A 25828-nucleotide genomic window follows, 5' to 3' on the forward strand; every position below is an offset into this window, starting at 1 on the left:
CTTCACGAGGAGAACCGATTCCCTTCTGGGGCTCAGACCACCGCACCCGCTTTAAATCCACGCTCGACCCTAAGCACCTCTTTTCCAAAGAGCTCGAACGCTGCCCTTTTCTTCAGGGTGGCGGGAGGAAGAGAGGAAAGGAGGACAGGGCTTCCCAAGGGCGCCGCCCCCTTCCCAGCTGCAAGGGCTTCCCGCTCCGCCCGGACCCCACCCGAAACCCTCCCTTTGCTTGCCTTCTGCCTGAAGGAAAAGGAATAAGCGGCGCCGAGGGGAAGCCACGGGGGAGAGTCAGCGGAGCAGCCTCGCGACAGATACTAGCAGCCGGCTCTCTGGCAACCCTGCCGGAGCGGACTTTGCCTACTCTCTCAGCTGCCAAGTGCCCGGAAGTGACGCATATAACTATGGCCTAACGAACGTGCCGCGCGCCGGAAGTGGGTGCCGAGAAAGAACTTGCGGCAGGGACTACCGGGAGACCTGCAAGATGGTAAGTACCGGCATTGCTTTCGATGTTGTATCGATAGAGTTGGGGTTTATGAGGGCCTGACTTTTACAGCTCAATCCTGTGCGTGTTAGTCTGGAAATATATCATTCTTGTGTTACTCCTTCCCCTCGATTCACTTCGTGGACTGTCACAAAGGTATATTGGGAGGGGATATCCTAGCAAGGTATAGAAATGTCTTGGCAGGGATAGGTTTTGCAGGGTCAGCAATAAGCTGAGTGAATTCCACGCTTAAAGGTGGCCCAAAACTGATTTTAAATAAATTTAATGAATCAGCAATCATATACATAAATGGTGCTCCTCCTGTAGTCATGATCAGCTAGAGCCTGGAATAATTACTTTCAGCCAGGTGCTCTGTTTTGGTTATTGGGGACTTCTAAAAATAAAGAACAGCATAACCAGAGTGATTTTCTCTCACCAACAAGTTACCACAGCCAACCACACACATCTAGAGTTAGGGGAGAAGTCTTCTGGGTCAAAAGCTGAGCCTTGGCACCATTTTTCTTAGAAAAGTTCTGATTGTGATAATTGTATGGAAAGGAATGGAGAGAGTTTCATGGTATTTATTCAGAACCATGATATATTATTAATTATCTCTTTTTAGGGGAAACAGAAGAAAACAAAGAAATATGCTACCATGAAACGCATGATCAGCCTTCGTGACCAACGACTGTGAGTGTTTTGGTATTATTTAGAAGTAGTGGGTTCTGCTGAAGTTTTTTGATTGAACTCCAAGAGCTTTTCGTAATTAAGGGTACAATGCTATATGCTTTGCTGTGGGTATTCATAAGCCTCTGAACTCAGAGGCTTATGAGTATCCTATGCACAGTGGCAGGCGCACTGTGCCCATCACTTTACAGTTAAGCTAGGTGGGTGATTTTGACTGTCTAGCTGAGGCTTCAAGTACTGGGAACAAAGGAGCCTGGGGCAGCAGTATGGTTCCTCGTATAGCTGATGTCCCAGTCTCCCCCCCCCCCCCCTGTCCCCAAGAACACCCTTTTCCACCTCCATGCTTGATTTCTAAGTGCAGAGACATACCCAGCATAGAGAGAACCACGCCAGCTATGTGGGGTGAGTGCAGTTTCTGGGCTTCAAGATTGAAGCCATGTTTCTAACTTCGGAGCCCATAATTTGAATGATTATATAGGACTAAGCCTTTACAGTGCTATCCAATGCATGTCTACTCAGAAGTAAGTCCTGTTAAGTCAATGGAACTTACTCCTAGATAAGTGTGTATAGTACTGCAGCCATACTTGATCAGTTGTTTTATATCAGTTAGATTAATTGATGTAAAACCTTTTGATTAAAAATGTGCCTTGTTTCATTTGGTAGACCTTCCACCCCACCCTTTTTTTTTTAAAAAATGCAAGTACTTACAAAAATGACAGGTGCTATTTTAAAGAGCCATACTGCTCCAATCTTTCACAGGAAGAACTAACTCCTGCAAGATGATGCCTTCTGTGATATGGTTTCTTCAGAACTATTGTTCTTATTCATATACAACTATATTTATTAGTTGAATGTTTACATGGCATCTTTCCATTAAAAGAGTGGGTGCACTGAGCACTGTATTTGTATTCACTTCCCTATAATGAGTATGGAGAAGGCCTTCTGCAGGGTGAGTTCTTTTCAAAGGAGTTCCTTGATGAATACTAGGAGATGAGGGAGAGCACTAGAAGTATCATAAAGGGATGGGAGAAAAAACAGGGGGAGAGTCTCAGTTAATTGTATGTTCCTATGTTCTTGTTCGTTTGTAATTTGATGTGTTAAACATTAAATAAAGTTTTGATAGCCAAAAATTCCTCAGTTATTTTCACAGTAAAGTCATAAGACTAGGAACATTTCAATTTCCAAAAAACAAATCAATAAAAACTGAAAATTTGTTGGCATCAGTAACTTTAAGTTTGCACTGTGACATTTTTGTACTATGAAAAGAATTGAAATTTCAAAAAAATGGGGGGGGGAGGAAGAAAAAGATAGCCATTCTTCAGCTAAAATGTCACAGGGGAAATGGAAGGGAATGTATTCTTTTAAAACATGATTTTGATGTTTATTTCATACATGGTTTCTGGGGCTGGCTTTAGGGAATTCTATTGTTTTTACTACATTGTGCTACAGTGCAAGGGTTCAGGATACTTTAATGTTGGTGAGAGCAAAAATGTTGTAGCTTTACATTTTCTTCCTTAGTCCTATTAAGTATGAAGTTCAGGCATCTTTGCCGTTGAATTTGTATAATGAGATTTCTCAGTAGGGAAGTTGTAAGCCTTTGGAGAGATGACTTTTCTAGTCCTTTACTTGAAATTACACAGAGAGGTTGGCCTGGTTTTCTGAAGAGGGGGAAATGTTCTACTTTATGGTTTGGATTATTATTATATACATTTGAACTATATTTTCCTGCTGTGTTTATCATCTGATCCTGTATTGATATATTTCTTCCCAACTTTAATGTTATCATCTACAAGAGTTACTGAAATGACAGTAAGTAGGTGGTGCATGCAAATGTTTTTAAACTGTTATCATTTCTAGCAAAGAGGCAGATCGAGCAAAAGCCAAAGACAAGAAGAAGGAAGATCCCAGTGCAATCAAAGAGAGAGAGGTGTAAGTACCAAATGATTTCTTGTTCTCTGTGTAGTGCTCACCGGAGAGTTATGGGAAATTACAAATTCTGATCCCCAGTCTTTGTGTGAGCAATGTTGGGAATGGTCTTTTGAAGCTGCTGAATGGGTTTAAGAGTTCACAATGGACTGCTTAATCCTAGTGCTACCTTCATTACTTCATTGCTTCAGGGAGCTTTGGCTGTTGGGTGGTATAAAATGCAATAAATAATAATAAAGAATAAAGAATTATGCATTTGAAAAGGACTAAAAGGTCATCTTGTCCCACCCTCTGCTGCAATGTATGGACTATTAATACAGCCCTCCACAGATCAATGTATACAATGTGTTACAGGTAGAGAACTAGAGTACTGGGTGGTGGGTGGGGGGAGATTCCTACAGGACAGGTGGTTTGAGCTGATTTGTGCAAAGATCCAAGTCATGTTGTAGGGAAATACAAAAATACACTTCTAACATCATTGCAAGTTGCGCCTCAGAGAAAGCATTCTAACTCAAATCCTGAGTATGAACTCAGTCCCAAGGGAAATGGAGATGTGTACAATCAAAGCATCCTCTCTCTGGTTGTTATTTCTGGACTTCCAAAACTCTTCTTGGACCCAGCAGGATAGCACTTAAGACATAAGCTCAGTTCAGACAACACGTTTCTTAACGGTGGTTTTTAGAACTCCACGGTGGAGTCTTTAGACCACCGTTGAGAAATGTGTTGTCTGGCAGGAAAACTCCACCCCATGGTGGAGTTTTTTTGGGAAAATACTCCACGCTGAATATCCACGCTGTGCAGAGAGTTCCTGCATGACTGTTGTGTTGTGTGGAGGGCACCGTGGAGTTTTTTGTTGAGTTGACTGCTACAGAGTCCCACTGACTCTGTTGAGTCCCACTGCTACAGAGTTCCCTGGCAAGAGTGGCAAAAGAAGTGAGTGCCGCTCTAGGAGAGCCACCGGGATTGGGTCTTTGTTTTTTTCAGCAATGACTGATGGGATACCATTGGGAGGACCGGGGAATGAGAGAGGGCAGAGGAACTGTCAATCAAATGTCGCAATGGATTTTACTCGACTCCATGGTAGCCCACAATCACACAACAGTGGAATTAGAACATGTTGTGTGGGGAGTACCTCCTAAAAACTCAACAGTTGAGTAGAGTTTTCACACTACGTTGGCTGACATGTTGTCTAAACTGAGCCATAGTCTCGGTCCTATTTCTGTATTACCTAGCAACTCTGTATATTATCTAGATCCAAAACAAGAAGTAAGTCTGATTTGGGTAGTTGTTACTTTCAAATAAGTATGTTTAGGATTGTGTCCTAATATCATGAGAACTTTGTTATGCTGGCGTTTTCTGTTATGTGAGTTATCAGCAAACTTTGCTGAACAAGCAGGTTGTAGGACTCTACTTGCACTTCTAAATATCAGGTCTGTTTGCAGTTCAGTAATAAGATTGCCACACTTTCCTTATCTTAAGAGTGGGTCATTTCTTCCAAATAAAACTGCTATAAAGAATTAAATTTAAAGATTTCTTTAATGAACCCAGCTAATATTTGTTCAGAATAAGGATTTGATGTAGTTTCATTTTTTAAGCAAAAAGCTTTCTGGAGAATCAATTAAATCCAAGGGTAGGCAACCTAGTGCCTTCCTGAAGTTTTGGATTACAATTCTGACAAGCGCTACTCCTTCTGTCAAAGTTTGTACCTGCTGTAAAGAGGGAACAGACAATAAAGCCTGCTCGTTGGACCTCAGTAGATGAGTTTTGAGATGTAATAGCCTCTCCTTTTAAATACAAATGCTTGTGACTGCCATAAACAGCAAATGTAGGTTGTGTGGGTCTTTACATTCTGAGCAGTTGGCATACACAATAATCACACTTTCCAAGGTATTTTCTGAAAGTATGAGAGCCACAATATTCCTTAACTAGTTAAAATTAAGAAGAGGTTATATAAGCCAAGAAAAAGTGCTTCTGGTGTAAACAGTATGTCTTGTTTCCTTGTTTTAAAGTAATTTTTCTTGTCTCTCTTTTCAGTCCTAAATATCCTTCCTGCTTGTTCTTCCAATATAACACGCAGCTGGGGCCTCCCTATTACATCTTGGTTGATACCAACTTCATTAATTTTTCCATTAAAGCCAAACTAGATCTGGTTCAGTCAATGATGGATTGCCTCTATGCCAAGTGTAAGTATCTAGATCTATTGCAACTCCTTCCAGAGTAGTGTCATTGTGATAATTTAAAAACACCTCCATTTATGAAGACACATTTTTCAAAGTGATGTCATAGTGGAGACCAGGTTCTGGCTTTCATCATCATCATCATCATTATTATTATTATTATTATTATCCTAGAACTAAGTGCTTTACCATTAGCTTTGCAAGTATATCCATTTTTGTCAACACAAGTAGATCTTGTTATTATGAAATACCGTGATTAGTTAAAGTTAAACACAGCATTTCTTTAAAATAAAAGCAGCCAGCTACAAAGGTATTACTTGCTTGTTCCTAATGTTGTTGAAATATTGTTACATTGTTGAAAATAAATAATGTGTCAATTATCAAATTTGATCCTCTGACAGTTATGGTCAAAGAGGTCTCTTTGAATGATGTATTTTTCCTTCTGATGGAGAGAGAGAGAGTGTGCATAGAGAGATACATCTATACATCTCATCTATACGTAAATGTATATATAGAAAGATGGATGACAAACCAATCAACTAAAGAGTGTGTAGTTTAATTGTCCATGGTGCTTTCATTAAGATTGTCTTTCAAAGGGATTAATAGAGTGACCAGATGAATAAATATGTATAGATCTGAAACTTAATATTTTTCAGTATTGGCCACCTGTAGGGGTTTGTTGCAATGCTTGTTTGTTATATTATACATAATTATGTTCCTGCAGGTATTCCCTGTATCACAGATTGTGTCATGGCTGAAATTGAGAAACTGGGACAGAAGTATCGTGTGGCCCTAAGGTAGGGACATAATAAATACGTTCTTTTATCTATATTGTCTAAAGTATGAATGTTGAGACAGAAGCTCATCCTGGATTCAAGATCTGGTTCCTGGCTGCACCTCATTACATTCAGATAGATTGTCGCCATCTCCTCCCTTTGCTTCCCCTGAAGAGTGTTAAATATGGTAGCTAGGCTACTAACTGGTGCATGGCATTGGACCATATTAACCTGTTCTGAAAAAAACTTGCACTGGTTGCCGATTGCTTTCTGATCATAATTCAATTAAATCATAATAAATAATAGCACAATTCTCTCTCTAAAAATTGGGACTGAACTATGTAACTCCTGGATTTAAATACAATAAATTTGGTATCTCCCTAATGAAGAAAAGTCAGAAAGGCTAGTTTCTACTAGAAATTTTATTTTGTTAATTGTCTAAATGCTGTCCTGATTTTCAGTTTTATGATTCTACAGGATTGCAAAAGACCCACGATTTGAGCGCTTGCCATGCGCTCACAAAGGAACCTACGCAGATGACTGTTTGGTGCAGAGAGTCACTCAGGTACCTCCTGTTCAATATTTTTTCTACTGAGCTGTTGATATCAAATGTATTTAGAGATGCTTAATTTCTGTCAGTGTTACTGACTTGGAAGAAGCTGACATTCAATTGAGGCTGATATTGCCTACTTGGGAAGAAGGTATTTTATTTTATTGTTTTACTCTGTACAGCACCATGTACACTGATGGTGCTATATAAATAATAATAATAATAATAGTATCAATATTGCACAGTTGATCGTACACAGGGAGATCCTGCTTCCTGTACATCACCTTGGATATCCTGGGTTTTAAGGGAGTGAGACTTTGTTTGTCCAAATACCTCATTTTTTTGAAGTGATTGTCCTCTAGCACTCCATGACCAAAGGAATGGAAGCATTTATTTTTTCCTTAGTATGAGATTTTCCATTTTTCTTATAGCACAAGTGTTACATAGTGGCTACTGTAGACAGAGATTTGAAAAGGAGAATACGGAAGATCCCAGGAGTTCCGATAATGTATATCTCCAACCACAGGTAGGCGAGCTCCCAAGTTGGAAAGCACTGGATAAAATCCAGGATAAGCCTTACTTAGAGTAGATTCATTGAAATGAATGGAACTTCAATGGGTCTGTTGGGTTTTACCCTTTGTCTCTCTTCTTTAAAACTATTTTAAATTATTGTTATAGCTTTTTATTTATTTTAATGTCCTTTATGATTGGTTTTATTATTCTTGTTATATGTCACTCTTGGAGTTTCAGCTATCCCACCCCCTTGCAGCCACCACAGAAAGAACCGTGGTGTCTGCTTTCCAAGGTCACATAAGCGTCCTTGGAGGAACTGATAGAAGTCAAAAAGAGGATGTTCCAGAGCGTAGGGAGGGGAGAGGCCAAGATATGAAAAATCCTATGATCCCTCCAGCCCCTAGCAGTGCACCTCCTCTTGAAAGGCTCAGAGGCCTGTCTAAGGGGGGGTGGGGAAGGAAGAAGGACAGAGAAGGGAAAATCACCTCTGTAGCTCCTCCTGCCCTGCTGTCAGCAGCCTAGCAGGGCGCTGGACACTTAGAAGCCTCCAAGTGTAGAGGCCTCCTTCTAATAAATTGCACCTTAAATAATAATAATGTCTAATGACAAAATGAAATTGCAGTTTATCTTGAAATATAGTTTGAATCTTTGCCAGCATATACGTATGTTTCTAGATAATTGATCTGTGTAAATGAATGGCTTAATTGTAATAAAAGCCACATCATGCTTGCATTGGTTCCTTTTGATGCTGGAGTAAGCCATCAACACCCAACCTGATCTAGATTAATATACAATTGTTTGTTGTTGCTTGAATAAACTTACAGTGCAATCCTATATATGTCTACTCAGAAGTAATCCCTATTGAATTCAGTGGGGCATACTCCTGGTTATGTGATTATAGGATTGCATGTGGGTTTGCTCATATCCATAATTCGTTATTTTGAGTTATTGGCTTCCTTCCCTAACCTATACTAACTGCCATCACTGTTGAAATTGTGATCTGTAAGTTCCTTTTGGCCAAGGACCTGCATTTTTGCTTACGTTACTATTTAAAGCGCTATGTAGAATGATGGTGTTATATAAGTAATACAAAAAATAACTAGTACTACTAATAAATCATATATAACTTCTTTCTTCAGTGTACATAGCCCTTGTTATTGCCTGTTCTCTCCTGTCTGTGTGCCTAAATTCCAGCTAACTAGCTATACTTCACCACAGTGGAAGTATGATGGATGACTTATCAAAAGATTTCTTTTCTCATTCTAGATATAACATTGAGCGGATGCCTGATGACTATGGAGCTCCCCGATTTTAACCACCTGTTGGAAAGAATACAAGACTGCTATGTCAATTTGTCAAATTCCAGAACACTGAGCCTGTTATAAGGTTCCTCTGTTTTTAATTTACTTCCTGTGGAGCTTGGAGCTGAACTGGTTTTTTAGGCTGGTCTCTTCTAGAAAAAACGTACCATCTGTTCCTTTGCTCTGTGTTACAGAATAAATATTCCTTATTGTTTAGAAGTGGGCTTTTGAGAATTTCTCTTTTGGTATTTGAATCTTTTCTTATGTTGCAATCATTTCAATTAAAGTTTCTCATGACACTCTTTTGTGAAATGTTGCGCAGCTTTAGGTGTAATGCATATTTGGCCATTTGCTTGAAAATGAAAGGTAGAATGTTCTGAATATCTGAGAGCTGCAGAAAGAAACATTTCATAGGCAGGATCAGTCAAAGATACATTCCATTCAAAGCTCAATTTCAATTAGCAGTTTAAAAGAGCTAGGTTAACAACACTAATGTTTCCAATTTGTACTTTTTAAGGTATAATGAGCTCTGAAGAACAATGGAAATAGAGAAAATGGTTAAAATTAGTTTATGGGTTGGATCTACACTAAGTTAGGCACACAACGGGACAAGTTATCACAGGGGTGGTGAGCCTGTGGTCACCAGTCATTGCTGGACTCCAGCTCCTATCTCCCATGACCATTGGTTTCTTGTTCTCAAAACACTTGTTGAGTGCTGTGAACAAGCAACCTTTTGTTTTGCAAGCACTTTCTCTAATCAGACTAATGGTCTTTCCCTGCAAACACTTTGTTTCATGCACACATGTTGTGATTTCTAACCTACTTCCACATCTAAAACTCTCACTTGTTTTGTGTATGGCTCATGCTAGAATTAGTTTCTAGGTGGTGTTCAGTATGGAACCATCAGTGCATATATGAGTCAACATCATAAAGTTGGAGAGTACTTTTGGTAAACTTTATTTTTTCCACATGCTTCCCAAGAAAGCTCTGAATTTTTGAGCTGAGTTCACCTAACAATAGTTTTTAGTGTTTTAACATATATGTTTTTAATATATGAAATTCACTTCAATGGAAGTCCATAGAACTTTAAGAGGAACTGGATTGTATCCATTGTGCGCTTGGGTTTTGCACTCCCACATCCCTATCCTAGGAACACAGAATTATGTTCCACTGGAATCAATAGGACTTACTGGGTAAGCAGGAATCGGTAAACAGATTAGGCTACAAGTCTGCTTCTTCCCTTGCAGAAGTCAGACATGAAAAAAGCCCAGAGTGTCCACAGTGGCATACTAGTAGTTTGGCAGTAGACCTTAAAAATGGGAAATACTGCCATCTAATATGTATTGATGTTTTCTTTACATTTCAGGTTGGCTTTTCACAAATATAAATTATGTTTCACAAAAAAGCAAAGGTAATTGTGTAGACTATGAGAATTGGGTCGTAACTTTAAACACTGACTGTTAAAATCCTGGCCTGTATTTTCTTTCAGGCCTTTTGCCTTGAGCAGCTTACATATCATCAGTAAAACAAGAAAACCCATCTAAAAAGACACACAAGGAAAAAGGAACCAGGAAAGAGGTGAGGGGGAAAAATTTCAGCAAGGTTGGTGGAATGGCTGCCACTGTCTTCCAATCCCCCTCTTCCCTTACTTAGTACAGCCTGCTGGAATTGCCCAATTACCCACCTTTCTCCTCTCTCTTAAAAAAAAGTTTTTAAGATAAATGTGCAGTTCTTCTCTTCAGCATTTTCTATCATAATTAAAATTCACTTGTTAACTTTTTGCCAGATTTAGTCTGCACAAGCAGTTTCCTGGGAGTAAGCCACATTGAATACAATATTTAAGTAGACATGCATATGATTGCACTGTTAAAACAAATCCTAAGCACTGGTAGCAAAAGTCCACTAGTTTTGTTTGGGGAGGTCTGAGATGACAGGAATGCAGCATAGAAATAAGTGCTTAACGTAGGGAAGACACATTTACTGAGAACGAACTTAACCCAGTAGTACTTTGCTCCTGACGACTGTGCAGACCGATGTCCAAGGCAGGCGACATCCTGTGGGTGTCACCCGTTTTGTGTTCCGCCCAGCCCGTTCCATAGTGGCGAGCCGGAAACGCTCTACATTTTAAGGAAGTCGCATTCTATGGCTCTGGCGGCCTACGAACCTCGGTACGCAGGCGCAGTGGACTGCACGCACCCCCGTTGCCGCCCGCCGCCGTTGCGGCCTGTGGAAGTCCAGCCGACGTCGTGTGAGACCCGCTCCCCGGCTCCATGTACCCGTCTTGGGGTCTGTATGGCGCGGCACCCGGGTCCTACCCGCCGCCGCCCACCATGATGCCGCCACCAACTCTGCCGGCCGTGCTGCCTACCGCCATGCCGCCACAGGTCCCGGTAGTGCCGCCGCCTGCCCTGGGAGGCTACGCGGCCACCTCGGCGACCCCCGCCGCTGCTGGCACGGCGGGCTTTCTGAGTTTGCAGGAACAGCACTTGGTCCAGCTGCAGCAGCTCCAGCAAATGCACCAGAAGCAGTTGCAGTCGGTGCTGCTAGGGGGGCCTCCTCCCCCCGGCGCGCCTCCCCCGAGCATGCCGCCCCCCCTGCCCAGCACCTCTGTCCCCCCTGCTTCCTGGCAGCCGCCGGTGCCCGCCGGACCGCCGCCCGCGCGCAGCTATCAGAAGCAGTTTAAGCACCGGGACCCTCCAGCGCCGCCTCTGCCCCGGGAAACGCAGTTCCGCAACCCCCCGATGCCGCCTCTGTCTCTGGCAGAGGAGGTAGCGGAGCCGTCCCATTCTCCTGAAGATTGGGAGCCCCTCGTCCCGTCGACCAGTCCCCATCCTCACATGGATATGGACATGGACCTGTCCTCTCCGCCACAGTCTCCTTCCCAGGCTTACATGCCTCCACTTGAGAGTGACTCCTACATCCCCCCGCCTCAGCCTCTGCCGTCGCAGAGTCAGAACCCACCATCACAATCTTACCAGGCCCATTCACAGTTGTCTCAGGCAATTCCACAGACCTTTGCGGACCCGCTCCCTTCTGCTGTTTCTCAGCCTTATCTGACCCAGGCCCAGCCTTACCAACCAACTTCCCAGTCCTCATCCCAGTCGGTCCAGCCCATTACTCCATCAGTCTCACAGTCTGAATCTCGCTTCACCTCATCCCAGATGTCACAGCCCACTCCTGAACCTCAAGACTTAAGACAAGGTAGTGGCCCAGGCATAGATATGTGTGAGCGACAGCAGAACACCTCACATGCAGATCCCTCTGCAATGACCCCCCAGGTAAGAATGAAGTATGCCATCTAATTTGTCTCCAGATTGTGAAAGCTATCTGGAATAGCTATCTAAGCAATCCAATTTTGAGATGTATATAAGTGGTAATTGAAAAGGGTTAAAACTGATGATATGAAATAGTAGATTCTTATTTATATGTGAGACATCTGGGTTAAAATTAAGCCATGGAATGCAAAAGTGCACATCACCATGATTCTCTATTTGTTGAACTGCAGAATGAGGCCGGATCTACACTACTGCTTTAAAGCGCTTTATAACAGTTTTATAGCGCTTTAAAGCAGTAAAAGCGCTTTATAACTGTTATAAAGCGCTTTAAAGCAGTAGTGCAGATCCGGCCTGAGTCTTGTTTTCTGCTTTCATATAAGGCAGAGATAGGCAACTTGTGTTTATCTAGATGTTGTTGGGCTTCAACTCCCATCAGCCCTAGCCAAGGGTGAGAGCTGATGAGAGTTGCAATCCAATAGCTGGAGAGCCACAAGTTGCTGGCCCCTGACATAAAGGTGTCATCATGTATTATGCTTTTTAAAGCCTAGGAAATAATGGGAAATCCACATGTTAAGATTCCTAGAAGATCGTCATGTGAGTGCTAGTCTGTATGTGTATGTGTACATTTATGAATGTGCATTTGACTAACATAGTGTTCACATCTCTTCCTTGAAGGAAGTTCTTCATTTTAGAAAAAATGAAACACATGAATAAACTTTAAGGCAGTTAAATTTTCTGGTTTCACAATTCCCAAGCATATAGATATATTTTTAGGGCTTAATATGACAACTTCCCCAACTTGCTGTCTTGATGTGTTGGCCTTATAACTCCCTCCATCCTCAGCAAGCATGGCTAACGGGGAAGGCTGAGAGCTAAGGGGTCCTAACTCGTATTTTAAATGCTGGGTTCAGCCCAAACATGTGAAATAATATTGGAGCTTAAGCAGAATACTTTTCCTCCCTCGCCACTGAGAACCACAGACAATTCAGCATGTTTGAGATTAAGGAATAGGGCTTTTGGAAAGATTAGTACTTTGTCATTCTTTTTCTCTTTGGTCTGAAGCATGTTAACTTGGAAGCAAATTCCATTGATGTCAATGGAACTGCTAGGTAAATCTGTTTGGAATTGCAGGCTTTAAAATTAACCTCTGGGTATCTTTAAAAAGCAAAGTCATAGTGCACTCCATTATTATTATTATTATTATTATTATTATTATTATTATTATTATTTCATACTGCCCATAGCTGAAGATCTCTAGACAGTTTACAAAGATTAAAAATTATTTAAAATACATTGTACAAAGTCTAAAACCATTTCCACATAAATATATAAACAATATATATCTAAAACCAATTTTAAACAGTCAACTAGAAGACAAATTCAGGACCTGATTAAAAACTCATCATATGCTGCCGAATGCCTGGTGCCCAAAAGATAGCAATGTTGGCACCAGGTGAGCCTTGTCCGGAAGATAATTCCATAAGGGGCAGAATCCTATGGGGTGTTTCTACCCCTGCCAGTTCTCTTGTGCCCCTTCAATTCCCATCCACAAGCGGCGCCAACTGCTTGTGGAATGGAGATGTAGCGCTTCTGGGGGCCACCAGAAACAAGTGAAAATGCTTGTTTGTGGCACTGGAGCAGGGAGCTCTGCTGACCTATCCCAATCAGAAACTAATGTTACCACTCATTTTCGGGATTCTTCTGGGAAGTTTTAAATCTCTGTTCTGCATCAACAGGGCCCACCGCTTGTACAGTAGAATCTGTGGGACACAAGAGAATCTGCAAGAGTATAAGTGCCTGCTGGATTCTCTGCAAGGCATCTCTGATACTGACATAGGGAGTTCATGACAGCTACTAGTCTCTATACTTGAGCATCCAGTAGGTGGCCAGTGAAGATCAATAAAACCACAAATAGATAGTTGTGTGCCCTACAGTTTCTTCCCATACTAGGAGACCGATGTTATACTAATTGAGGACTGCTTTCAAATTGGCCATTCATTATCAGGGATACGGAAGTGTGGACTATTTTGCCCGAGAAGAGTTAATATTTCCCCTGATAAGAAACTAACAGGTATTTGTTCAGCAGTAACTGATAAATTTCTTTCTTGACTAAATGTCTGGAAATGTTTGTGTTGGGATTCTGTACTCCACACATTTGACTATATCTTAATAATTGGTTTACTTGTGCATCAATTGTAGGGAGTTAGTCTGCACTGGTGAAACTTTATAACAAATGTTTATATTTTAGTCTTCTCTTGACAGCTTTGACAAATAATTTATGGGGGAAATTTACATTATTCCCCCATCTTAAACATCAAAATAACTATTTAAAAAGCCAAGTTAAAAAGGTGTTTCTTGACACACACCCTGTCCTGACTGCAGAGAGCGCGGGAAACAGTTGCAATTCCAAAGGGAGCACATTACAGAGTTTGGGAACAAAGCAGTAGAAAGCCCTTTCCCGCATGCCCAACGAGTGGGCCTTTACAAATGGGCCTTCAAAAGGTCTTAATAATTGAGTATGTTCATACTGAGATAGGGCCTGGCTATTTGAGGGACCACCTAAGTCATTTAGAGTGTTAAACATTAAAGCCCAGTGCCTTGAATTGAGCCTGGAAAACAATTGGCAACACCGGTGCACGTCTTTCAGTGTTGGAGTGATGTGATTATGATTGAAGCTTCCAGGTACTCTTCAAAGCACACACAAATGGCACACTACAGATAGTTGTGCAAGCACACTCCTCACTGCTGCAGCCACCTGAAGGATAACATAGAATCCAGGAGCACCACAAAGATATGAACCTGATCTTTCAGGGAGAGCGTGATCCCATTCAGAACAGGTTGAAGTCTGGTTTTCTGCTGAACAGCAACACCTCTGTCTTATCTGGATTTAATCTCAATATAGGACATTGAGGCCTTGCATCTCTAGAGGGGAGGGGACAGAGTTGTTGCATTTTATGGATCTTACTGTTTTGAACCAACCTGAGAGCTTCAGCTATTGGGTGGCATAGAAATGTAATACATAAATAAATAAATAAATAAATAAATAAATAAATAGATAGACCCTGAATAGTGGTGTAGTCTGATAAATTCATTCTTTGGGGCCCCATGCACATTTCAATCTCTGGTGGATCATATGCCATAAATAATAAGGAAATAATACTAGTGATTTTATGTTCTTCTTTTACTTCTGGAGAAGTCATAACTTAACTTGATGCACAGTAGAAGGTTACTGTTAGTTGTATACCATGCTGGGTGGCAATTTACCTTAAAAGAGAATAGTATGAACTGAAAAATAACACCTGTGGTATTTGATTGTGTGTTTGGTACTAGTCTTTGAGCATTGTGGTATAACTTCCATGCAGTTATAGCTGCTAGTAAAAATTATTGCGGCACTTTGTTGTTTCCAGCAGCAGGTGCACCATTAATTTTACTATTTCTGTCAAAAATAGTTGTGCAGTGTGTCAGAAATAGGTAAGAGATTTTTCGGGAATGCCTTTCTTGGAACATGGAAGTGTTTTTTTGTGTGTGTGTTTATATATAGATTTGGATATCATGAGAGCGGAGTCATAATTTTAACAGTGTAGAAAATCAGTTTTAAGCTGGCAAAAATGAAGAATGTATGCTGCATTTACACTAGTCTTTGCTTTCGTGCTAGGTGTATTTTCACCTTATGCTGTGCAAGAACTGAATGACTGTTCAGATGACACTAAGTTATAGTGGTTAAGCATTTTGGGCTAAAATTATAGCTTAGCGTGTTGTCTGAACCATGACTTAGTGTGGCATGTGAACTATTCCTAACCATGGTAGCTACATAATCATGGTTTAAATATGCTCGCTAACAATTTGTTGCAAAAGAGTTAGCAGCCTAACCATGGCTTAGTGTGTTGTCTGAACAGGTCCAATGTGAAATCTTGCTGTCTGGTGTTTTTTCGAGCAGGGATTCAGATTTGTGCGTGCTCAGCTTCTGCTTCCTTCTTCCATGCAATGTGTACAAGTTTGTATAAGTATATATATTCAGACATTGACCTGATTTACCCAGAATACAGGTTGAGTATAGTTTGTTATTGAATCATGGGTTTTCATTGCATGTGAGCCCTGCACTATGGTTTAGCTATGGGTTATTAACCATGAGCAACCCAGAGTTCACAACCCAACAACAAACTATGGGTTCACTTCCTGCGTTACTTGTGGATCAACAATGCTTAGTTAAACCATAGTGCAGGGTTTGTATGTAATGACAACCCATGATCAATGACAGCCCATACTCAACCAATACTCTGGATTGTTGTTATGTACAAACCAGGTCATACTGTGGGTTGTTGTTATGTCTGAACCAGGCCATTTTGTGTTACATTATCATTTTTATTTCTGAAAACCATTTTGAGATCCAATTTTTAGCTGAAAAGTGAGATCAAAATATTCATGACATAGATAATGTTTACAAACATGTCATCTTGTAGTAATAAATGTTTAGCTTTAAAGAGGGTCAGGAATAATAAATGGACTATGGATGGATTTCATATTGAACAGGTCAGTAGTTTTAAATATGTAGAAATCTATATAAATAACTATTTGACGTGGAAATGGCACAAACCTTTAAAGCCCTGTATGGCTTGGGCCCTAGGTACCAGAAGTAGCACCTTCTCCTACGTGAATTTGCCCACACACTGACATAAGTTTCAGAGTTTTTTCTCTAACTGCCCTTGATCTCTGAGGTGAGGGGTGGTGATGAGTGGCAGAGAGCTTTGGTTATTGGGTGGTATAGAACTGCAGTAAATAAATAAATAAAGAGGGTTGCAGCTCTCTACTTTCAGATTGGCTTACCCAGGAAGGCTTGCTTGGCATTCACCTTCTTATTTTTTCAGTGCCAATCAAAACCCTTTTTATTTTCCCAAGCTTTGTAAAATTGTGACTGTCAAGTTTTGTTCCACTGCTGTGATTTTTTTTACTGACTGTTTTTATATACTATTTTTATGATTAATATATTTGATTGTTAGCTGCCCTGGAAGTAGCAGCAATACTGAAGGTGACATATATATAGCAGCAATAAAATTTACTACTTCCAGATTCAGGTCATCCTGGATTTCTCTTGGCTCAGGGGAGGAAACTTCATGGCTCTATAACTGGAATCTGAGTTGGCAAGATTATTGCTCAATTACTGTATGGTGCAGAATTTCGGGGGTTGGATTATGTTGACCATCTAGAGTTAGAGAGTTGTTTACTTAAAGACCTTTTTGTAATCCCTAGTGGTAAACTAGCTGCATTGTGAGAAACAGATATTGGTGTCATTTTCAGGGCAAGAATGTACAAAGTGGGCATCCAAAGTGGGAAAGTGGGCATCCAAATGGCAGATACGGTTCAGTGTAAGCAAGTATAAGGTGATGCATGTTGGGGCAAAAAAACACCAACTTCAGGTATAACCTAATGGGATCTGAGCTGGCAGTGACCGAACAAGAAAGAGATCTTGAGATTGTGGTGGACAGCTCGATGAAAATTTCCACCCAGTGTGCAGCTGCTGTAAAGAAGGCAAACTCCATGTTAGGCTTGATAAGAAAAGGATTTGAGAATAAAATTGCCAGTATTATCCTGCCTTTATACAAATCTATGGTGCAACCACACTTAGAATACTGTGTACAGTTCTGGTCACCACATCTAAAAAAGGATATTATAGAGCTGGAAAAAGGGCAGAAAAGGGCAACTAAAATAATTAAGGGGCTGGAGCATCTCCCCTACGAGGGAAGGTTACATCAACTGGGATTGTTTCGCTTGGAAAAAAGGAGGCTAAGGGGAGACATGAGAAAGGTGTACAAAAGGTGTGGAGAATGTGGATAGGGAGACATTTTTCTCCCTCTCTCAAAATACTAGAACCCAGGGTCATCCCATGAAGCTGATTGGTGGGAGATCCAGGACAAATAAAAGGAAGTACTTCTTCACACAGGGCATAGTAGTGGTGGCCACCAATTTGGATGGTTTTAAAAGGGGGTTGGATAAATTCCTGGAGGCAAAGGCTATCCATAGCTACTAGCCCTGATGGTTGTGTGCTATCTCCAGTATTCGAGGCAGTAAGCTTGTGTGCACCAGTTGCTGGAGAACATGGGTGGGAGGGTGCTGTTGCACCGTGTCCTGCTTTGTTGGTCCCTGGCCGACGGCTGGTTGTCCACTGTGTGAACAGAGTGCTGGACTAGATGGACCCTTGGTCTGATCCAGCAGGGCCCTTCTTATGTTCTTATTTTCTTAAAGTGCTCTAATTGTGGCCAAATACATATGACTGTCTCAGGAAGTGGGAAGGGTTTCCACCATAGATTTGCTTGGTTGTCTGTATTGACGAAAATGGTGAGATTTTTTCTGCCATCTTAGAACCTTTTGAAATAGTCAGGCTCCTTCCTCTGCCACCGATTAACTACTTGGTGAGTCAGTCAGTGCCTCTAATAGCAACCAGTGACAGATGACAATGAATGTGGAAGGCATTTTCCCAAGGAACATGTTGTCTCATGTCTAGGAAAAACTTGTCTTCCCTGCTTTTTCTTTATGATTTTCAAATCTTAAATTTAAGATTACTATTTCAAGTGTTGCTTATGTATTTTGAAAGACTTAATTATTTGCTGTTATCTGAAGTACTTTCTAAAATTCTCTTTGTTTTGGTGTGTTTGAGGAAGGTTTTCAAAACAAGAAGCCGTCTCCCAGAATGTGCGAGCATGTGATAGTGGTGGTGAAGGGGCTTTATGCAATGTGTGTTTATGTGATTGTTCTTGATTTCAAGGTTTAAATTCAACATTATTTTAGGGGAAATTTCATCAATATTTTTGTTCTGAATTTTTTGGGCGCTAGTAATATGAAATACTGAAAAATGAATGAAGATGTTTTTCTCATACTAATCAGTTTTACAGGATAATGAAATTGTGCAATAACTTGTTTTGGCTGTGAGTGACACAACCATAAGGGATAGAAAATATTACATAACAACTCATAGGCCATACAAAACAGCCATGGGGGGCACATATTGTCCACCTTGGTATACACAATTTTTCAGGAATATTTTTGAGAATAGAAGGGAAAAATGTTAGATTATTTCAGTTTATTCAGCCATGCAGTGCCAGAATTTTGCATACAATTCATATTGAGGTCTTTTAAAATAGGGAATTTTCATTGCTTGAACTTGTTTGCTGGAACTACAACCCAAAATGTGAACATAATTGTGTACACAAGTTCTACAGTCTATCTGCGAGCAGAAGTAGGTGTAATGCCCATTTTATATTTTATTTTGAGGGCGATTTTTTACTATTTTTAAAAACTGAAATATTCTGTATTCTGTATTTTAAACTGTATAGCAGAGCAGGCACATTCACCATCTCAAAACACCTGGAGAGTTAAAAATAAATCTTTACTACAGAAATATGGGCTCAATCCAGATGCCATTTTGCTGCTGTAATTTATTCTAGCAGACATAAAATTAAAGCGCATTGAGAGTTATTTGGAAAAAAGAATATATACGCTATCTGTCTATCCAGATTTTCTGATACCTACCCTTTTTTTAAAAAAAGGACACCACAGGGTAGAGAAGTACTTGTCTGGTCTAGATCCACCTCTTTGAAGGCGTTCACTGCCCTGCGCTGCCAGACAATGAAATCCAACTTTTTGGAAGGTAGATTCAAGAAAATCCCCAGAGATCAGCGCCTATGCATTTGCAGCGACCAATGGGTAGAGGACACCATACACTATATGTTACACTGTAACCTGTATGAAACATCTCCTTGCAGTCAGTGATATGGATAAGATCAAATATCTGTGGTCCAGTACAGACAGGTTGTAATGTTTAACATAGCCAAATTTGCTGTGACGGCTGCTCAGCTTAGACAAATTAATGTGGCCTGCCCTGAGATTTAAGATTTTAGTTGTATGTGCATGTATGTTTTAGTATTTTACAATATTTGTTATATTTTTTGTATATGACACGCTTTTATATTCTATGTATAATTTATGTGTTCTTGTCTGGCTAAAACCTGTATTTGGTTGCCTTCAGTAAATTGATTGGTATCAATAAATTGATTGATTGGTGTACACAAGTTCATATAATTGATCTCTGGCTTCTGAATATTATATAGGAAATGTTGTTGTTGTTGTTGTTGTTTATTACATTTATATACTGCCCCATAGCCGAAGCTCTCTGGGCGGTTTACAAAAATATATCTAATGCTAGAGCAAGCAAGCAACCTTCCTACTATATCCTCTTAGCCCCCCACCCCCACCCAAAGCCTCACTTGAGGGTCAGGATTGCCGTGGCAAAATTATATGGTGGTGCGTGGGATGAGAGGCTTTGGGTGGGGGGTACAAAGGACTGCAATAGTGAGGAGACGAAAGGGAATTCCCTTGTACAAGGTTTTTTCTTGCTTGCACTAGCATTGGTTGCAACTCATAGGATAACTCTGTGTATCTCTCATACTGCTAATGTGGATGGAGGTGGGGATTTGCAGGAGAGAATCAGTAGTTGGAAAGGAATACTTCTCTCTTTTAAACATCTCACACAGCCTTTAAAAAGCCTCAAGGCTCAAGGAAGCCTGGCTGCAGGGGGGAAATGAACAGGCAGCACATGTAACGGATAACCTGCAGATGCAGGAGATGTTAAGACCTTCACTTTTTTTGCTGCTGATCTTCCCCTGCAAATTTATATCCTACTATCTTCAAAAAGAAACCAAAATGGCCAAAAATAAGAAGAAAAACATACATACAGAAATTAGACATAGTAAAACAGCAGGCAGTAAAAAAAAAAGAGGTAAAGGTGTAATGTTAATTGCATGCACACCATATACAAGAGGTACATTAATCAGTTAGTGCTTCAAAGTCACTTCATAATTCTGTGTTTAATTTCTGCTACTTCGTATCCTGCAGATCTACAGGATGAGAAGTAGCAGAAATTAAACACAGAAATTATACTGTTGTTTTATACTTTGAATGTTTTTAATTTTTGTGAACCGCCCAGAGAGCTCCGGCTATTGGACTGTATAGAAATGTAATAAATAAATAAATAAGGCAGCAAGCAAGAATAATAAAACATATGAATATTGCCAGGTCAAAGGCCAGCAATTAAAAATCATTTCCATAATTAAAATTCTGGTAATATCTGTTACCTAAAGTTTCATTGGGCCTTTTGAAGTTTACTGTAATAGAAATCATTATAGCAGCTGGATTTCTTTTCTGAAGTAGGTCTCCATTTTCATTGGTTAATGTAGCTTGCTTCAAGTTCTAGGATATGATCTTATCAATTAAGTGTAGATATTACTATTCTCATCTTTTTGTTTGTTTGTTATAGGAACAGCAGCAGTATTGGTATCAACAGCATCTGCTTACTCTTCAACAAAGGGCAAAAGCACATGCAATGGGACAGCAAATGCCATCAGTCCTAGGAGTTGTAAATGATGCTCCTGAGCCAAGGCAAGAAGAAAGAGAAATGCCTGTTTCTGATGAGTTTTCTCAGCCCACCTTGCAGTATGAACCCATATTACCACAGCCCAAAGATGATGACCGTCCTTTGTCATCTGTTGAGCCTAAGGTACGCTGTGCACAGAGATGTCACTGTGTATTGTGTTAATTCATAGGGAGTTGTTTCCCTCTTTTGCTTATTTCTGATTATCCGTTATAAGTAGGAAGGACTGGTAGAAAAACTTCTGCCAGTGGCATAGAAGCCTTAAAACACAAGGATGATTAATGACAACCATTTCCAGATCAGTTGAGGTTTACAGTGCTTCACATGCTAAAATAGATTCATTCAGTAGAGGGTGAGGAGATGAATTTACATGAGCCACAGCTCTTCCTCTCTGTGAGCTGACTGGCCATTTCAGTTTCATGATTAGGGTTTCTAGTGCACAAGTAGGGGAACTGAGGTCACTGTTTGGTGATGCTGCTTACATTGAGGGATGTCTGTATTTTGGATAGAAACTTTTAAAAGTTGGTATTGCCAATCAAAACTTATTCTAGGTATCTTCGTTACTTGAGACTAGCAAAACCCAAAGGTAACACCATTTTACACAGTATAATTATTTTGCGCTTCTACCTTGACTATGGGATCAGGACCAAGTCACATTACATGATTTTTCCAACACTGTAAAGAAAAAGTGACTCCATATTGGGATCAAGCATTAACACTTTAAGGTGCCTTGCTGGATCAGACCATATTAATTCATTGGAATCAGGGTGGATAAAAATCAATGATTTTTTAAAAATATATATAAAAAATCGGATATTTTTATTTAAATCAGATTTTTTTTATTTAAATTGGATTTTTTTTAATAAAATGCTTTTTGAGGAAAAATCTATCTAAAGATAGTTTTCTGTTTAAAATACATTATAGTCCAAAGGTTATTCATCATGAAATAAGGATTAGTTTTTAGTTATGTAGCATGAGGCTGTTTAAATTTTTTGGTAAATGAATTCCATTAATCCATTCACAATGTCATGCTCTTCCAGAGGTTTCTGTGATTTTTCTTCTTCCAATAAAGTACAGCAGAAAAGTTGTCCAAATATGAATGATTAACCCATTAAATTGGAGATAGTTCACCTTGCAATAATTTCATAATTATCTATCTATGATGTGTTTCTAATAGTATAACCAAATCAGTATTTTTTTGATGTAACTGTAAAACTAATCTGGAAAGTTGCTATTCTAAAAATGAAACCTTCATCTGTTTGCTCTGTGTTGTGTAAAATATAGTGAGGAAGAGTGCACTTTTTTAAGGGGGTGAAGTCACAAGATTAAATCAAGTCTTTCTGAATATTGATTTAAATCACTGTTTATATTGATTTAAATCAAATCCACTCTGATTGGAATAAGTTTAGAATTTTGTTTCTGGCAGTGACTAGCCTGTTTTCTCAAGCAGGTAAGGATGCAAATAGGCAGCCTATCTTATCTCCTCCCCATCCACCACCACCTGACAAGCATCTCCTTCCCAGAAATATACTGACCTGGTTCGCATGAGACAACAGTATACTGGGACCAATTCTTTTCAACTTATTCATAAATGATTTAGAATTAGGAGTGAACAGTGAAGTGGCCAAGTTTGCTGACAACACCAAATTATTTAAGGTTGTTAAAACACAAAGGGATTGTGAAGAGCTCCAAAGGTCTCTCTCCAAGCTGGGAGAGTGGGCATCCAAATGGCAGATGCGGTTCAATGTAAGCAAGTGTAAGGTGATGCATGTTGGGACAAAAAAAACACAACTTCAAGTATAACCTAATGGGATCTGAGCTGGCGGTGACTGAACAAGAAAGAGATTTTGGGATTGTGGTGGACAGCTCGATGAAAATGTCTACCCAGTGTGCGGCCGCTGTAAAGAAGGCTAGCTCCATGTTAGGCATTATAAGAAAACGAATTGAGAATAAAACGGCCAGTATCATACTGTCCTTATACAAATCGATGGAGCGACCACACTTAGAATACTGTGTACAGTTCTGGTCACCACACCTAAAAAGGATATTATAGAGCTGGAAAAAGGGCAGAAAAGGGCAACTAAAATGATTAAGGGGCTGGAGCATCTCCCCTACGAGGGAAGGTTACATCAACTGGGATTGTTTAGCTTGGAAACGAGGCTAAGGGGAGACATGATAGAGGTGTACAAAATAATGCATGGTATGAAGAATGTGGATAGGCAGACATTTTTCTCCCTCTCTCAAAATACTAGAACCCAGGGTCATCCCATGAAACTGATTGGTGGGAGATCCAGGACAAATAAAAAGAAGTACTTCTTCACACAGCACATAGTTAAATTATGGAACTCACTACCACAAGATGTAGTGGTGGCCACCAATCTGCATGGCTTGAAAAGGAGGTTGGATAAATTCCTGGAGGCAAAGGCTATCAACGGCTACTAGCCCTGATGGTTGTGTGCTATCTCCAGTATTCGAAGCAATAAGCCTGTGTGCACCAGTTGCTGGGGAACATGGGTGGGAGGGTGCTGTTGCACCATGTCCTGCTTGTTCATCCCTGGCCAATGGCTGGTTGGCCACTGTGTGAACAGAGTGCTGGACTAGATGGACCCTTGGTCTGATCCAGCCGGGCACTTTTTAGGTTCTTAACAGCCTACCATGGGTTAACTTACTTGCAGGGGCTGTTCTGTCATGTCGAGCACCAGCATGCACTATTTTTGCACAGTGCCTGGCTTGTTGTGTCAGGAAACCCAAAGATTGCAGAAATACATTTTTAAAAAGCTTTATGAAAAAAATCCCAAGGGGTAACATCCCTCCCCCATCAACCCAGTGAAGACTGGGCATGCTCAGTTGTCATAAAATGCTGAGCATCTGGATTTTTTAAAAAAAATGGGGGTGGGGAATGGTACGGAGTATCCTGGAAGAGGGTATGGCTGGCTGTTTGGAACCCTGAACAGGAGCATTTATATACCACCCCATAGCTGATGCTCTCTGGGAGGATTACAAAGTTTAAATCACTGAATATTAAAAACAAATATACAAAATTTAAAACCATAAAAAGCACAAAAACAGATTACAGATTAAATTTTGTTAATATAGAAAGTACAGAATTATTGCATGCAGTTATCCTAAGTGTTTCTTTTAGGTATTTTTTATTGTTATAATTTTCTTATTTGTATTGTAATCAGCATTGTGCTGCAGTAATTTATTTTATTCTATCATTTCAACCATTGCAGTTTGTTACTAAAGTGTGTTGATTTACAGTCCGTTTGCCTCCTTTTTTATTGGGGTTCAAACTTAGCACCCTCTAAGAAGCCCTTAAACTGGGTTCATTTATCACAATTGATTTTAATTAGAGATTGGTTTACAGTCCCCAAGGGCTTATTCAGATGTAGCAATTTCTGTTTCATAAGCTATGGTTTACCAAAGCTAGAACAAGCTTCAGGTCCTTCCTATCCTCACGTTGAACTTCTAGAATAGTTAGTTTAAACCAGTTTTCCACTACATCTGAACTGGGAAGCTGTGGTTTCAACTAAAGTGCCAGACCTAGTGTGCAGCAGAGGAGCAAATCTGTGGCGTAATACTCATTCTCAGTGTAGTAAACTATAGTTTATTAAGCTGAAACTGTTACATCTTGAACTAGACCCAAGAATGAAATTTAGAGTTGCCATTGGAGAATATACTAAGTCGTGAAACAAAGTTTTATTTTGTCCTAGGTTTTACAGAAGTTTGTATCTAGATAAAAACATGAAATTCATGGCTCAGGGCTGAACAAAACCTTCAAATATAAATGCCTGGACCTCAGTATGGTTCACATCTGAACTTTTGGCTATTTTGGCTATGTTCCCTGGATTGGATCCAGAGGTGCTATTCTGCAAGTGGAGGGCTGCTTCTGTATTCGGAGGGCCTTTTCTGACTTAGCATAAGAATTTTGAGTGAGAAAAGAGAACTGAAATCCTGAGGTACACTTACATTTGGGCAAGGCATTGCACAATCTCTCATACAAAGACTTCTACAACATTACACAATGTCTTCCCATTAGCTCTTGCATAACATTTTATGGAACAGTGCAGCTACTTGAATTTCTTCTGAGCTAGCACATCTCTTGGAGCCAATCACCTGTCTCTTTTTTATATAAGTGATTTCTTTGTGAACCGCCCAGAGAGCTTCAGCTATTGGGCGGTATAAAAATGTAATAAATAAATAAATTTGTTGGCGATTCTCATTAAAGAAGCAGTCTATATTTGAAAATCAAGGAACTTGGATAGTTCTGTTCCACCAGAGACATTTCATACCCGGAGCATATTGTTTCATTATGCTGTGCCTGAATGATTTAATCTATAAACTATTGAGGGACATGTATGTGTAAAAAAGAAATCACACACACTTACCAGTATTATTAATGATCAGAGCTGTGAATCGCTGTATCTTAATGTTACTGAACAAGCTTTCTTTTGTTTGATTATTGTGCCTTTAGCTGACCATCAAACCGCCGGAGGATCCTGAAGAAAGTTTGAGATTACAGCAGTTGCAGGCTGCTGCAACGCAATGGCAGCAGCATCCACAGCAGCGAGTGGGTTTCCAGTATCAGAGAATAATGCAAAAGCACTCACAATTGCAACAAATGCTGCAGCGCTATCAACAGATCATACAGCAGCCACCACATTTGCCAGTGAGTCAAAAAAAGAATAGGATTTGATTTGTACTTTCTGCTGTTTGAACTG

The 25828-nt window shown here is 40.1% G+C and overlaps 2 protein-coding genes across 5 annotated transcripts in view; both read left to right on the forward strand.

Moving 5' to 3' along the window:
• Positions 1-386: 386 nt before the first annotated feature.
• FCF1 (FCF1 rRNA-processing protein) overlaps positions 387-25828 on the forward strand; it is a 173353-nt gene continuing 147911 nt past the window's right edge. The window contains exons 1-8 of one of the 2 annotated variants that reach the window (XM_063118905.1): positions 387-484; positions 1104-1171; positions 3026-3097; positions 5129-5277; positions 5996-6068; positions 6525-6612; positions 7029-7123; positions 8377-8461. In XM_063118905.1, the coding sequence (XP_062974975.1) occupies positions 482-484; positions 1104-1171; positions 3026-3097; positions 5129-5277; positions 5996-6068; positions 6525-6612; positions 7029-7123; positions 8377-8425 (597 nt within the window). In that variant the 5' untranslated portion in view covers positions 387-481 and the 3' untranslated portion in view covers positions 8426-8461. Of the gene's footprint in view, positions 485-1103; positions 1172-3025; positions 3098-5128; positions 5278-5995; positions 6069-6524; positions 6613-7028; positions 7124-8376; positions 8631-25828 lie in introns of those variants that run through there. The other variant, XM_063118904.1, reaches the window with a different exon arrangement.
• The window catches only part of YLPM1 (YLP motif containing 1), a 58926-nt gene continuing 43779 nt past the window's right edge, over positions 10682-25828 (forward strand). For 2 of the 3 annotated variants that reach the window (XM_063117867.1, XM_063117870.1), the window contains exons 1-3: positions 10682-11689; positions 20994-21233; positions 25582-25776. In XM_063117867.1, coding sequence (XP_062973937.1) covers positions 10682-11689; positions 20994-21233; positions 25582-25776 — 1443 coding nt within the window. The remainder of the gene's footprint in view (positions 11690-20993; positions 21234-25581; positions 25777-25828) is intronic. The other variant, XM_063117871.1, reaches the window with a different exon arrangement.

This window comes from Elgaria multicarinata, chromosome 2, assembly GCF_023053635.1.
Source record: "Elgaria multicarinata webbii isolate HBS135686 ecotype San Diego chromosome 2, rElgMul1.1.pri, whole genome shotgun sequence".
In the NCBI taxonomy this organism is placed as follows: domain Eukaryota; kingdom Metazoa; phylum Chordata; class Lepidosauria; order Squamata; family Anguidae; genus Elgaria; species Elgaria multicarinata.